General features: G+C 39.2%; 1 protein-coding gene across 2 annotated transcripts in view; it reads right to left on the reverse strand.

The window, feature by feature from the left end:
* The window catches only part of SETD2 (SET domain containing 2, histone lysine methyltransferase), a 284,758-nt gene that overhangs the window by 75,198 nt on the left and 192,880 nt on the right, over window positions 1-16,680 (reverse strand). For both annotated transcript variants that reach the window (XM_053713722.1, XM_053713721.1), the window contains exon 15: window positions 12,668-12,830. In XM_053713722.1, coding sequence (XP_053569697.1) covers window positions 12,668-12,830 — 163 coding nt within the window. The remainder of the gene's footprint in view (window positions 1-12,667; window positions 12,831-16,680) is intronic.

Consider the following 16,680-nt stretch of genomic DNA (forward strand, 5'->3'; position numbering starts at 1 on the left):
CATTATTTGGCGCCTAAATGCTTTTTGGCGCCAAAAATGACGCCACATCCGGAACGCCGACATTTTTGGCGCAAAATAACGTCAAAAAATGACGCAACTTGTGTCGCCGGAAACTGAAAAGAATTTTTGCGCCAAAAAAGTCTGCGCCAAGAATGACGCAATAAAATGAAGCATTTTCAGCCCCCGCGAGCCTAACAGCCCACAGGGAAAAAAGTCAAATTTTTGAAGGTAAGAAAAAATGATTAAATCAAATGCATTATCCCAAATATGAAACTGACTGTCTGAAAAATAAGGAAAGTTGAACATTCTGAGTCAAGGCAAATAAATGTTTGAATACATATATTTAGAACTTTATAAACAAAGTGCCCAACCATAGCTTAGAGTGTCACAGAAAATAAGATTTACTTACCCCAGGACACTCATCTACATGTTTGTAGAAAGCCAAACCAGTACTGAAACGAGAATCAGCAGAGGTAATGGTATATATAAGAGTATATAGTCGATCTGAAAAGGGAGGTAAGAGATGAATCTCTACGACCGATAACAGAGAACCTATGAAATAGACCCCTTAGAAGGAGATCACTGCATTCAAATAGGCAATACTCTCCTCACATCCCTCTGACATTCACTGCACGCTGAGAGGAACACCGGGCTCCAACTTGCTGCGGAGCGCATATCAACGTAGAATCTAGCACAAACTTACTTCACCACCTCCATCGGAGGCAAAGTTTGTAAAAACTGAATTGTGGGTGTGGTGAGGGGTGTATTTATAGGCATTTTGAGGTTTGGGAAACTTTGCCCCTCCTGGTAGGAATGTATATCCCATACGTCACTAGCTCATGGACTCTTGCTAATTACATGAAAGAAACATATTCCCAGAAAACAAAATCCCGTTTCGTCCGAAAACCGGGAACAACATTTTTGAAAGAGAAACCAAAAAAACGACAACAGGGACGCAAAGTCACAGACAGTCCCAAGGACCTGAACAGTTACCACGAGACACAAGCCTCGAAGACCCCACTCTCAGGGGCAACAACCCAGTCACAGCCCCTGAAAACAACAAGGGGACCCGACTAATATGACAGAAAGACCAACTCAGGCCTTCAAGACGACAACCAAGATCCGCTCGCTAGGCTCACCTGGACAAATGTCAGGACAGTGAAAGACAGCAGCAGAAAATGGAAAATCGACCATAGAGAAACCAAAGAATCCTAAGGACAGGCGGACTCATAAACCGCTACACAGCGTGGACGAGCGACAACCACCGATCAGGATCACAAAGGGAAAATCCCTTACCGCAACCAAAATCCACCCCCAGGTCACAATAGACTGAGGATGTCTCACAAGCTAGGAAAAACTTCCACAGCCGTAGAAGATAAAAAAAAAAGAGATGATCATGCTAAAGACATAAAAAAAGGAAGCATCCACCTGAAGGAACACAAAACATCATGCTCCTTCGCAACCTAGATGGTGTAGACCAACACAACACCCCTATAGGCCGGAGAGCAAATGAAACTCATCCGAGAACCAATCCTCTCGACAACCGAGGAATCCCTAAGGATCCCCCATCTCCAGAGGGAGCAAAGAAACTCCTCTAACGGACCCATAAGGTTGGTTAGCAACCAAGGTGCAACAGCATCAGCAGAGCCAAACTGCAAACTTACCGCTTGCTAGGTAGAGAAGTTAACCAATAGGCTCTTACAGCTGACATACAGTCCCACCCCCGCACAAGGAGAGGGAGAGAAAAACAACCAGGTACGCGTTGGAGAAAAAAAAACGGAGGAACCTGTAAAGCTCTCAAAACCAAAATTAAGACTCCAAGGAGGAGAGATTGACTTAATGACAGGCTTGATTAGCAATTTTTCTGTGAAACAGAACAGAAAGAGCAGAGATTTGTCCTTTCAAGGAACTTGCGGACAAACCCTTGTCCAAACCATCCTGAAGAAACTGTAAAATTCTAGGAATTCTAAAAGAATGCCAAGAAAACTTATGAAAATCTTTCTAGACACAGATTTACGAGCCTGCAACATAGTATTGATCACCGAGTCAGAGAAACCTCTATGACTAAGCACTAAGCGTTCAATCTCCATACCTTCAAATTTAATGATTTGAGATCCTGATGGAAAAACGGACCTTGAGATAGAAGCTCTGACCTTAACGGAAGTGGCCAAGGTTGGCAACTGGACATCCGAACAAGATCCGCATACCAAAACCTGTGTGGCCATGCTGGAGCCACCAGCAGTACAAACGAACGTTCCACCATGATTTTGGAAATTACTCTTGGAAGAAGAACTAGAGGCGGAAAGATATAAGCAGGTTGATAATTCCAAGGAAGTGACAACACATCTACTGCTTCCGCCTGAGGATCCCTGGATCTGGACAGATACCTGGGAAGTTTCCTGTTTAGATGAGAAGCCATCAGATCTATTTCTGGAAGCCCCCATATCTGAACAATCTGAAGAAACACATCTGGGTGAAGAGACCATTCTCCCGGATGTAAAGTCTGGCGACTGAGATAATCCGCTTCCCAATTGTCTATACCTGGGATATGAACCGCAGAGATTAGACAGGAGCTGGATTCCGCCCATGCAAGTATCAGAGATACTTCTTTCATAGCCTGAGGACTGCGAGTCCCACCTTGATGATTGACATACGCCAGGGTTGTGACATTGTCTGTCTGAAAACAAATAAACAATTCTCTCTTCAGAAGAGGCCAGAACTGAAGAGCCCTGAAAATCGCACGGAGTTCCAAAAAATTGATTGGTAATCTCGCCTCTTGAGATTTCCAAACCCCTTGCGCTGTCAGAGATCCCCAGACAGCTTCTCAACCTGTTGAAATCACAGTCCAGGTTGGACGAAGAAAAGAGGCCCCTTGAACTAAACGGTGGTGATTTAACCACCAAGTCAGAGAAAGTCGAGTATTGGGATTTAAGGATATCAATTGTGATATCTTAGTATAATCCCTGCACCAAAGGTTCACCATACAAAGCTGAAGAGGTCTCATGTGAAAACGAGCAAAGGAGATCGCGTCCGATGCTGCAGTCATGAGACCTAAAACTTCCATGCACATAGCTACTGAAGGGAATGACTGAGACTGAAGGTTCCGACAAGCTGAAACCAATTTCAGACGTCTTTTGTCTGTTCGAGACAAAGTCATGGATACTGAATCTATTTGGAATCCCAAAAAGGTTACCCTTGTCTGAGGAATCAAGGAACTTTTTGGTAAATTGATCCTCCAACCATGTTTTTGAAGAAACAACACAAGTTGATTCGTGTGAGATTCGGCAGAATGTAAAGACTGAGCAAGTACCAAGATATCGTCCAAATAAGGAAACACTGCAATACCCCGCTCTCTGATTACAGAGAGAAGGGCACCGAGAACCTTTGAGAAGATCCTTTGAGCTGTTGCTAGGCCAAAAGGAAGAGCAACAAATTGGTAATGCTTGTCTAGAAAAGAGAATCTCAGGAACTGATAGTGATCTGGATGAATTGGAATATGAAGATATGCATCCTGTAAGTCTATTGTGGACATATAATGCCCTTGCTGAACAAAAGGCAGAATAGTCCTTATAGTCACCATTTTGAATGTTGGTATTCTTACATAACGATTCAAAATTTTTAGATCCAGAACTGGTCTGAAAGAATTCTCTTTCTTTGGTACAATGAACAGATTTGAATAAAACCCCAGACCCCGTTCCAGATATGGAACTGGCACAATTACCCCAGATGACTCCAGGTCTGAAACACATTTCAGAAAAGCCTGAGCCTTTGCTGGGTTTACTGGAATGTATGAGAGAAAGAACCTTCGTACAGGCGGTCTTACCTTGAAACCTATTCTGTACCCTTGAGAAACAATGTTCTGAATCCAATGATTTTGAATTGAACTGATCCAAACATCTTTGAAAAATCGTAATCTGCCCCCTACCAGCTGTGCTGGAATGAGGGCCGCACCTTCATGCGGACTTGGGGGCTGGTTTTGATTTTCTAAAAGGCTTGGATTTATTCCAGACTGGAGAAGGCTTCCAATTGGAAACCGTTCCTTTAGGGGAAGGGTCAGGCTTCTGTTCCTTATTCTGGCGAAAGGAACGAAAACGGTTAGCAGCCCTAAATTTACCCCTAGATTTTTTATCCTGAGGCAAAAAAGCTCCCTTCCCCCCAGTGACATTTGAAATTATAGAATCCAACTGAGAACCAAATAATTTATTACCTTGGAAAGAAAGAGATAGCAATGTTGACTTAGAAGTCATATCTGCATTCCAAGATTTAAGCCATAAAGCTCTTCTAGCTAAAATGGCTAAAGACATATACCTGACATCAATTCTAATGATATAAAAAATGGCATCACAAATTAAATTATTAGCATGTTGAAGAAGTTTAACATGCTATACACATTATGATCTGGTGCTTGTTGCGCTAAAGCCTCCAACCAAAAAGTAGAAGCTGCAGCAACCTCCGTCAAAGAAATAGCAGGCCTAAGAAGATTACCTGAACATAAATAAGCCTTCCTTAGAAAAGATTCAAGCTTCCTATCTAAAGGATCTTTAAAAGAAGTACTATCTGCCGTAGGAATAGTAGTACGTTTAGCAAGAGTAGAGATAGCCCCATCAACTTTGGGGATTTTTTCCCAAAACTCCAATCTATCAGCCGGCAAAGGGTACAGTTTCTTAAACCTTAAAGAAGGAGTAAATGAAGTACCCAAACTATTCCATTCCCTAGCAATTACATCTGAAATAGCATCAGGAACTGGAAAAACCTCTGGAATAACTACACAAGGTTTAAAAACCGAATTTAAACGTTTACTGGTTTTAATATCAAGAGGACTAGACTCCTCCATATCTAATGCAATCAACACCTCTAAGTAAAGAACGAATAAACTCCATCTTAAATAAAATATGAAGATTTGTCAGTGTCAATGTCTGAGGCAGAATCTTCTGAACCAGATAGATCCTCATCAGAGATAGATACATCAGAATGTTGGCGGTCATTTAAAAATTCATCTGATTTATGAGAAGTTTTAAAAGACCTTTTACGTTTATCAGAAGGTGGTATAACAGACAGGGCCTTCTGAATAGAATTAGAAACAAATTCTCTTACATTAACAGGAATATCCTGAACATTAGATGTTGAAGGAACAACAACAGGTAATGGATTATTACTAATGGAAATATTGTCTGCTTTTGAAAGTTTATCATGACAACTAACACAAACTACAGCCGGAGGAACAGTTACCACAAGTGTACAACAAATGCACTTAGCTTTGGTAGAACCGACATCAGGCAGCAGCTTTCCAGAAGTAGATTCTGATACACGGTCAGCTTGAGACATCTTGCAATATGTAATAGAAAAAACAACATATAAAGCAAAATTATCAAATTCCTTAAATGACAGTTTCAGGAATGGGAAAAATGCAAACAGAATAAGCCTCTGGTAACCAGAAGCAAAAAGAAACAAATGTCAAAAAAACTGGCGCCAAGTATGAAGCCCATAATTGAAAAAATTTTTTGGCGCCAAAAACGTCTGCAACAAACATGAGCGTCATAGATTACGCAACTAAGTGAAAACTCTCGCGTCAACTACGACACCGGAAATGACGTCATTGACGTCAAACAAACTTAATTCTCGCGCCAAAAAACGTCTCGCGCCAAAAATGACGCAATAAATTCTAGCATTTTTTGCACCCGCAAGCCTAACAGCCCGCAATTTAGAAGAAAAGTCAAATGAAAAATTTTCAGGTAAGATTTTTTTTTATTTATATGCATTTCCCAAAAATGAAACAGACAGTCTGAAAGAAGGAAATATACTGATTAACCTGAATTATGGCAAATATAAGTATAAAAAAATAATTTATGTAAGAACTTACCTGATAAATTCATTTCTTTCATATTAGCAAGAGCCCATGAGCTAGTGACGTATGGGATATACATTCCTACCAGGAGGGGCAAAGTTTCCCAAACCTTAAAATGCCTATAAATACACCCCTCACCACACTCACAATTCAGTTTAACGAATAGCCAAGAAGTGGGGTGATAAGAAAAAGTGCAAAAGCATCAAAAAATAAGGAATTGGAATAATTGTGCTTTATACAAAAAAATCATAACCACCATAAAAAAGGGTGGGCCTCATGGACTCTTGCTAATATGAAAGAAATGAATTTATCAGGTAAGTTCTTACATAAATTATGTTTTCTTTCATGTAATTAGCAAGAGTACATGAGCTAGTGACGTATGGGATAGCAAATACTCCAGATGTGGAACTTCCACGCAAGAGTCACTAGAGAGGGAGGGATAAAATAAAGACAGCCAATTCCGCTGAAAAAAATAATCCACAACCCAAATTAAAAGTTTTAATCTTTATAATGAAAAAAACTGAAATTATAAGCAGACGAATCAAACAGAAACAGCGGCCGGAAGTACTTTTCTACCAAAAACTGCTTCAGAAGAAGAAAACACATCAAAATGGTAGAATTTAGTAAAAGTATGCAAAGAAGACCAAGTTGCTGCTTTGCAAATCTGATCAACAGAAGCCTCATTCCTAAAAGCCCAGGAAGTAGAAACTGACCTAGTAGAATGAGCCGTAATCCTTTGAGGCGGGGATTTACCCGACTCCACATAAGCATGATGAATCAAAGACTTTAACCAAGACGCCAAGGAAATGGCGGAAGCCTTCTGACCTTTTCTGGAACCAGAAAAGATAACAAATAGACTGGAAGTCTTTCTAAAATCTTTAGTAGCTTCAACATAGTATTTCAAAGCTCTAACTACATCCAAAGAATGTAACAATCTTTCCTTAGAATTCTTAGGATTAGGACACAATGAAGGGACAACAATTTCTCTACTAATGTTGTTAGAATTCACAACCTTAGGTAAAAATTGAAAAGAAGTCCGCAACACTGCCTTATCCTGATGAAAAATCAGAAAAGGAGATTCACAAGAAAGAGCAGATAACTCAGAAACTCTTCTAGCAGAAGAGATAGCCAAAAGGAACAATACTTTCCAAGAAAGTAATTTAATGTCCAGAGAATGCATAGGCTCAAACGGAGGAGCCTGCAAAGCTTTCAAAACCAAATTAAGACTCCAAGGGGGAGAGATTGACTTAATGACAGGTTTGATACGGACCAAAGCCTGTACAAAACAATGAATATCAGGAAGATTAGCAATCTTTCTGTGAAAAAGAACAGAAAGAGCAGAGATTTGTCCTTTCAAAGAACTTGCAGACAAACCCTTATCTAAACCATCCTGAAGAAATTGTAAAATTCTTGGAATCCTAAAAGAATGGCAAGAAAATTTATGAGAAAAACACCAAGAAATGTAAGTCTTCCAAACCTGATAGAAAATCTTTCTAGAGACAGATTTACGAGCCTGTAACATAGTATTGATCGCTGAATCAGAGAAACCTCTATGACTAAGGATCAAGCGTTCAATCTCCATGCCTTCAAATTTAATGATTTGAGATCCTGATGGAAAAATGGGCCTTGAGATAGAAGGTCTGGTCTTAATGGAAGTGTCCAGGGTTGGCAACTGGCCATCCGAACGAGATCCGCAAACCAAAACCTGTGTGGCCATGCTGGAGCCACCAGCAGTACAAAGGAACGCTCCATTAGAATTTTGGAGATTACTTTTGGAAGAAGAACTAGAGGCAGAAAGATATAAGCAGGATGATAATTCCAAGAAAGAGACAACGCATCCACTGCTTCCACCTGAGGATCCCGGGATCTGGACAGATACCTGGGAAGTTTCTTGTTCAGATGAGAGGCCATCAGATCTATTTCTGGAAGACCCCAGATTTGCACAATCTGAAGAAAAACCTCTGGATGAAGAGACCATCGCCCGGATGTAACGTCTGGCGACTGAGATAATCTGCTTCCCAATTGTCTACTCCTGGGATGTGAACCGCAGAAATTAGACAGGAACTGGATTACACCCATACAAGTATCCGAGATACTTCCTTCATAGCTTGAGGACTGTGAGTCCCACCTTGATTGACATATGCCACGGTCGTGACATTGTCTGTTTGAAAACAAATAAACGATTCTCTCTTCAGAAGAGGCCAAAACTGAAGAGCTCTGAAAATCGCACGGAGTTCCAAAATGTTGATTGGTAATCTCGCCTCCTGAGATTCCCAAACCCCCTGCGCTGTCAGAGATCCCCATACAGCTCCCCAACCTGAAAGACTCGCATCCGTTGAGATCACAGTCCAGGTTGGACGAACAAAAGAGGCTCCTTGAATTAAACGATGGTGATCCATCCAAGTTAGAGATGATCGAACATTGGGATTTAAGGATAGTATTTGTGATATCCTTGTATAATCCCTGCACTACTGGTTCAGCATACAAAGCTGAAGTGGTCTTGTGTGAAAACGAGCAAAAGGGATCGCGTTCGAAGCAACAGTCATGAGACCTAAAATCTCCATGCATAATGCTACCGAAGGGAACAATTGAGACTGAAGGTTTCGACAGGCTGAAACCAATTTCAGACGTCTCTTTTCTGTCAGAGACAAAGTCATGGACACTGAATCTATTTGCAAACCTAAAAAGGTTACTCTTGTCTGAGGAATCAAAGAACTTTTTGGTAAATTGATCCTCCAACCATGTCTTTGAAGAAACAACACAAGGTGATTCGTGTGAGATTCTGCAGAATGTAAAGACTGAGCAAGTACCAAGATATCGTCCAAATAAGGAAATACCGCAATACCCTGTTCTCTGATTACAGAGAGAAGGGCACCTAGAACCTTCGAAAAGATCCTTGGCGCAGTTGCTAGACCAAATGGAAGAGCAATAAACTGGTAATGCTTGTCTAGAAAAGAGAATCTCAGAAACTGATAGTGATCTGGATGAATTGGAATATGCAGGTATGCATCCTGTAAGTCTATTGTAGACATATAATGCCCTTGCTGAACAAAAGGCAGAATAGTTCTTATAGTCACCATTTTGAATGTTGGTATCCTTACATAACGATTCAATATTTTTAAATCCAGAACTGGTCTGAAAGAATTCTCTTTATTTGGCACAATAAATAGATTTGAATAAAACCCCAGACCCCGTTTCAGAACTGGAACTGGCATAATTACCCCAGCTAACTCTAGGTCTGAAACACATTTCAGAAACGCCTGAGCCTTCACTGGATTTACAGGAATGCGTGAGAGGAAAAATCTTCTCACAGGTGGTCTTACCTTAAAACCTATTCTGTACCCTTGTGAAACAATGTTCTGAATCCAAAGATTGTGAATCGAATTGATCCAAACATCTTTTGAAAAATCGTAACCTGCCCCCTACCAGATGTGCTGGAATGAGGGCCGCACCTTCATGCGGATTTAGGAGCAGGTTTTGACTTTCTTGAAGGCTTGGATTTATTCCAGACTGGATTAGGATTCCAACCGGAAACTGTTCCTTTAGGAGAAGGGTCAGGCTTCTGCTCCTTATTCTGACGAAAGGAACGAGAACGATTAGCAGCCCTATAATTACCTTTAGATTTTTTGCCCTGGGGCAAAAAGGCTCCCTTACCTCCAGTAACAGTTGAAATTATAGAATCCAACTGAGAACCAAACAACTTATTACCTTGGAAAGAAAGAGAAAGCAAAGTTGACTTAGAAGTCATATCTACATTCCAAGATTTAAGCCACAAAGCTCTTCTAGCTAAAATAGCTAGACATATACCGTACATCAACTCTAATGATATCAAAAATGGCATCACAGACAAAGTTATTAGCATGTTGAAGAAGTTTAACAATGCTATATGCATTATGATCTGTCACTTGTTGCGCTAAAGTCTCCAACCAAAAAGTTGAAGCTGCAGCAACATCAGCCAGAGATATAGCAGGTCTAAGTAGATTACCTGAACATAAATAAGCTTTTCTTAAAAAAGATTCAATTTTCCTATCTAAAGGATCTTTAAACGAAGTGCTATCAGCCGTAGGAATAGCAGTACGTTTAGCAAGGGTAGAGATAGCCCCATCGACTTTAGGGATTTTATCCCAAACCTCCAATCTATCAGATGGCACAGGGTACAATTTCTTAAACCTTGGAGAAGGAGTAAATGAAGTACCCAGACTATCCCATTCCCTAGCAATCACATCTGAGATAGCATCAGGAACTTCCGGAATTAATACATGAGGTTTATAAACCGAATTTAAACGTTTAGCAGTTTTAGCATCAGGAGGACTGGATTCCTCCATATCTAGTGCAATCAAAACTTCTTTTAGTAATGAATGAATAAACTCCATTTTGAATAAATATGACGATTTATCAGAATCAATATCTGTAATAGAATCTTCTGAACCAGAAAAAACCTCATCATAATCAGATAAGTCAGAATGATGACGGTCACCTAAAAATTCATCTGAAATGTGAGAAGTTTTGAAAGACTTTTTACGTTTATTGGAAGGAGGAATAACAGACAGAGCCTTCCTAATAGAATTAGAAACAAATTCTTTTACATTAACAGGAACATCCTGAACAATAGATGTTGAAGGAACAACAACAGGTAAAGGATTATTACTAATGGAAACACAATCTGCATTGGAAAGTTTGTCATGGCAACTAACACAAACTACAGCTGGAGGAACAGTTACCACAAGTTTACAACATATGCACTTAACTTTGGTAGAACCAGCATCAGGCAGCGTCTGTTCATTAGTAGATTTTGATCCAGGGTCGGGATGAGACATCTTGCCATATGTAATTGATAATTTTGCTTTATATGTTGTTTTTTCTAATTCCTTAAATGACAGTTTCAGGAATGGGAAAGAATGCCAAATAATAAGCTTCCAGCATCCAGAAGAAATGAAGAGAAATGTTTAAATAACGTGAGTAAAAAAGACGCCCACATTTTTTTGGCGCAAAAAAATGTCTGAATACGCATGCGTAACAGAATACAACTTCCGGCGTAAATTACAGTGCCAGAAGTGACAAAATTTTTAGCGCCAAAAAATGACGAAATAAAAAGAAACATTTCCCGCCCCCGCGAGCCTAACAGCACGCAGGAAAAAAAGGCCAAATGAAAATTTTTCAAGGTAAGAAAAAATAAATAAATGCATTATCCCAATAATGAAACTGACAGTCTGTAAATAAGGAATACCGATTATTCTGAATCAAGGCAAATATAAGTTTATAGACATATATTTAGAACTTTATATATAAAGTGCCCAACCATAGCTTAGAGTGTCATGAAAAATAAGACTTACTTACCCCAGGACACTCATCTACATATAGCAGATAGCCAAACCAGTACTGAAACGAGAATCAGTAGAGGTAATGGTATATAAGAGTATATAGTCGATCTGAAAAGGGAGGTAGGAGAAGAAATCTCTACGACCGATAACAGAGAGCCTATGAAATAGATCCCCTAGAGGTAGACCATTGTTCTCAAATAGGCAATACTCTCTTCACTTCCCTCTGACATTCGCTGCACTCAGAGGAAAACCGGGCTTCAACCTGTTGCGAAGCGCATATCAACGTAGAATCTAAGCACAAACTTACTTCACCACCTCCACGGGAGGCAAAGTTTGTAAAACTGAATTGTGGGTGTGGTGAGGGGTGTATTTATAGGCATTTTAAGGTTTGGGAAACTTTGCCCCTCCTGGTAGGAATGTATATCCCATACGTCACTAGCTCATGGACTCTTGCTAATTACATGAAAGAAACAAGTGTTATTGTTAGAGGCAGTACAATTATTTTGTTGTTGTTTGTTGTTAAATTGACAGTCTACTTGAAAATTGTTATTGTTTAAAAAGATGGATAATCCCTTTTGCATAACCAACACTATTATATTAATACACTTCTTACCTCTATGATAACCTGTATCTAAGCCTCTGCAGGCTATCCCTTATCTCAGTGCCTTTTAGCCTATCAGTGCTGTTTCTTGTATAACCATTATTCTCAACGGGAGTGAGTACAATGTTATCTGTATGGTACACATGAACTAGCACTGTCTGGCTGTTGTGCAAGATTTAAAAAGCAAAGAAAAAGCACTCAGATAAGGAGGAGGCCTGCAGGAGTTAGAAACAGGCAAATGTAAATGTTATAAAGAATATTAACATATATAGGTATATATATAGGTATTAAAGGTGTTTACTTGATTTTTTTTTATTGTTTTTAAACAAGAAAGATGACTGTCAGTTTAAAAAGTCAAACATACAGCAAGAAAGTTAAAGTGGCACCTATTCATGTACCCAACTGTGCACACTTGTTTATTATGCTTGATGCACACACAGCGGGACTGTAAAAGTGCCAGTGGCACCACGCGTGACACTGAGTCTCTCTGCACAAGCACACCAGTATCTAAACTAGCACCCTTTACTTAAGGGCATTACATTACTTTGCCTTTTATTAAGAAACAAAAACATAAATATTAAATTGTTATTCTCAATCTGCATATACAACAGCAGAAATGTACACAGAATGCAATAAAAACACTTTCTGTTGCTTTTCTTTAGCGTTTAACTCCATAAAGAGAAAAATTTATCAAGCACCTTTCTTCACTTTGACTGCAGGTTCGCACAAGCCCCTGTCCACCCGCGTTTGATAAATTGAGCACCAAGTGTGCTAGCACATTACAATTTCGGAAGTATTTAAAAGGAAACAGCTTAATGTAAAAACAAGTTCAGGAGAACACGTTACAAATATAACAAAGCAAGAAATCTGTCATTTGCTTAATTGTTCGTGGTCCCTCACCTGTCATCGCCTCTCTTTGGGTTGCGTTCATAAAACGGCGGTGGCGGTGATGGCGACTGCCTGCGCTTCCTCTGGCTCTGCCTTTCAGAGTCTCGTTCTCGCCCCTGTCCCTTCACATGAGGTGTCTGGTAAACCGGTCCAGAAGATTCTCTCCAGCGGTCATCTGTGAAGGGAGGGAGGGGTGTGAATACATGGCAATTACATACTAAATGCAGCAAGGAAAGCCCCCCACACACAGTCTGTGAGGATAGAACACAAACTTGTTTATCCACACAGAACATAAAACCTCTCATTAGTGACTGAAATACTCAAAGGGACAATGAAATCAAAACTAAAAACTTACATGATTTAGATAGAGCATACATTTTAAAAAAATAAGAATTATCCCTTCTTTTGTCAAATTATGCAGTCTTTTTACATGCACAATTTGAGGCACCATCTCCTACTGAGCATGTGCAAGAGCCCACAGTGTAATTTAAGTCTGATTCACTGATAGGTGAATATGATACAGGGGCAGGGATATGGAAGAAAACTTTGAAATTCAGATTTATGCAATTATTAATAATGCAAATCTACTGTATTTAAAAGAACAGTCTAGACAAAATTAAACTTTCATGATTCAGATAGAGAATGCAATTTTAAATAAATTTCCAGTTCACTTTTATCATCAAATTTGCTTTGTTCTCTAGGTATTCTTAGTTGAAAGCTAAACCTAGGTAGGCTCATATGTTAATTTGTAAGCCCTAGATGCCGCCTCTTATCTGAATGCATTTGACAGTTTTTCACAGCTAGGGGGCGTAGCTTCATGTGTGCCTTATAGATAACATTGTGCTCATGCCCATGGAGATACTTATGAGTCAGCACTGATTAGCTAAAATGCAAGTCTGTCAAAAGAAATTAAATAAAGGGACAGTGTGGAGAGGCATAGATACAAGGTAAGCACAGAGGTAAAAAGTGTAACCAAACTACATAATTATTATCCTGCAACACATTACACAGTAATTGCTTGATCAGTGCATGAGCTAATTTACAACTGTCCCTAACTGGCCAAATAAAATTAGATAAACATATTCAAGCTTTTTAAATGCTGTGTACCTACCCTGCAAAAGAATACAAACATTTTTAAGTTTATTGCATATGCAGTTTTATAATTCAGTGCTTATTTACTGTTCTATACTATACATTATATATTGTTTTATGTCCATTTAAACACCCAAAACGTTATCAGGTGTAATCAGGAAACAAACATTTCTGTTTTATAAATCGAAAAACCATTTAAAGTTGAATGATCAAACTACACACAGAAGTTTGGAATTATAGGAATATGAAATTCAAAATTTTGTTCATGATTTAGATAGAGTATACGATTTTTAAAATGTTTGAAATGTATTTCTATTATCAGTGAAAAACCTGGTGAAAATATGATCACAAAATAAAAAAATAAAAAAATGTTATAAAATGATGCAAGTTGTCCCAATATAAAACACAAAGAAATACTCCACCACCGTACATGTAGGGAGAAAGAATAGACAAAATTGTGTAGTATGTTTAAAATCCACAACCCATTAATTATCACTACAGCTTGTGTATTTTTGTGCCTGTCGTATGCTGCCTTCCATTTGTTCCTTATTTCATCCATTCAGGAACACAACTCCATAAATGAAAACACAATTATTTATTTAAAACAATGTATAATCTAAAAACAATAAAACAAAACATTTGAAGCTTTATCAGCCAAACATCACAAGGGATATTAGTGTTCTCCTTAGGGCCAATTTAAAGGGCACACCACTGGGCTGATTTTACTGACCACCTGGCAAAAATGTAAGCCAATATTCAGCTAAAATCAGCTTATAAGTTTGTTTGTTTTAATGTTAGTTACACAATTAGTTTGTGCATTAGATAGCTTAAAGGGCCACGATACCCAAATGTTGAAACACTTGAAAGTGATGCAGCGTAGCTGTAAAAAGCTGACTAGAAAATATCACCTGAACATCTCTATGGAGAAAAGGAATATATTTTACCTCAACATGTCCTAAGTATTCACACCCCATTGTAAAGGACTTTAAGCAGCAAATCAGTATGCCTGTCCCGGGACAGGCAAGGGAGTGAGCCTCATGCACACTCATGTTATTTCCCTATTCAGTTTAAGGAAGTTTACTATGAAATCTCATGAGAGAGAAGTCAAATCTCATGAGATCACAGTAAAAGAGTTTATGACCTCAGCACTGCTAATGCTGATTGGCTGCAGTTCATTTTTTCATTATTATTTTTTTACCTGCAGCTGGACAGTAACTGAAGTATAACTTTTTACACAGCACTTACTCTGGTGAGCTGAGGAAATTGTGAGGTAAAATATCTTCCATTTTTACATAGAGATATTCAGGTGATATTTTCCCGTCAGCTTTTTACAGTTATGCTGCATCACTTTCAAGTGATTTAGCATACGAGTATTATGTCCCTTTAAGTAACATTTCTAAATAACAAACATTTTATAGTATCTGCCCCCACCCAGCTACTTCATAGCATCACCCGGTGGGTAACATTCGAGGTACACTGATCAATGCATTTCCCACACAGACCTCAACACTGTTCTGCGTAAGTGTGTAAACTGCTGCTCTGGCGATCTATGAAAATCTCATTGGCAAGCGGTTAGCAACATAATGAAGTTTTCATCCACTGGAGACTGCTGCTTGCTGGGAGTGATAACCATTTGTGGTTCTTAAACGTACTACACTATCCATGTATTGCTTTTACCTTTTAAAGGGACAGACAGCTACTTGAACTCTATAGTTAAGAGTATATCACTGTGGTTTACATTACTATTACTTTGAGTAATTTTCTTACATTTACTTATATTATCAAATCTACTTCAATCTCATGGCATTCTTTGTTAAAGAGTAAACCTAGGTAGGTACTGTGCACAAGCCTGGAGCTTTATATGGCAGTTTTACATGAATACTTTTGAACACTAGATATCAGCAGTGTACGCACAAGGTATAACTATGTTAAAAACATAATTTATGCTTACCTGATACATTTATTTCTCTTGTGGTGTATCCAGTCCACGGATCATCCATTACTTGTGGGATATTCTCATTCCCAACAGGAAGTTGCAAGAGGACACCCACAGCAGAGCTGTCTATATAGCTCCTCCCCTCACTGCCATATCCAGTCATTCGACCGAAAACAAGCAGAGAAAGGAGAAACCATAGGGTGCAGTGGTGACTGTAGTTTAAAATTAAAAAATACCTGCCTTAAAATGACAGCGCGGGCCGTGGACTGGATACACCACAAGAGAAATAAATTTATCAGGTAAGCATAAATTATGTTTTCTCTTGTAAGGTGTATCCAGTCCACGGATCATCCATTACTTGTGGGATACCAATACCAAAGCTAAAGTACACGGATGAAGGGAGGGACAAGGCAGGTACTTAAACGGAAGGTACCACTGCCTGTAAAACCTCTCTCCCAAAAATAGCCTCCGAAGAAGCAAAAGTATCAAATTTGTAGAATTTTGAAAAAGTATGAAGCGAAGACCAAGTCGCCGCCTTGCAAATCTGTTCAACAGAAGCCTCATTTTTAAAGGCACATGTGGAAGCCACAGCTCTAGTAGAATGAGCTGTAATCCTTTCTGGAGGCTGCTGGCCAGCAGTCTCATAGGCTAAGCGGATTATGCTTCTTAGCCAAAAAGAAAGAGGTTGCCGAAGCCTTTTGACCTCTCCTCTGTCCAGAGTAGACAACAAACAAAGCAGATGTTTGACGAAAATCTTTAGTAGCTTGTAAGTAAAACTTTAAAGCACGAACCACGTCCAGATTGTGTAATAGGTGCTCCTTCTTTGAAGAAGGATTAGGACACAAAGACGGAACAACAATCTCTTGATTGATATTCTTATTAGATACCACCTTAGGTAAAAACCCAGGTTTGGTACGCAGAACTACCTTATCTGCATGGAAGATCAGATAAGGAGAATCACATTGTAAGGCAGATAACTCGGAAACTCTACGAGCCG

This window comes from Bombina bombina, chromosome 5 (assembly GCF_027579735.1).
Source record: "Bombina bombina isolate aBomBom1 chromosome 5, aBomBom1.pri, whole genome shotgun sequence".
NCBI classification, from domain to species: domain Eukaryota; kingdom Metazoa; phylum Chordata; class Amphibia; order Anura; family Bombinatoridae; genus Bombina; species Bombina bombina.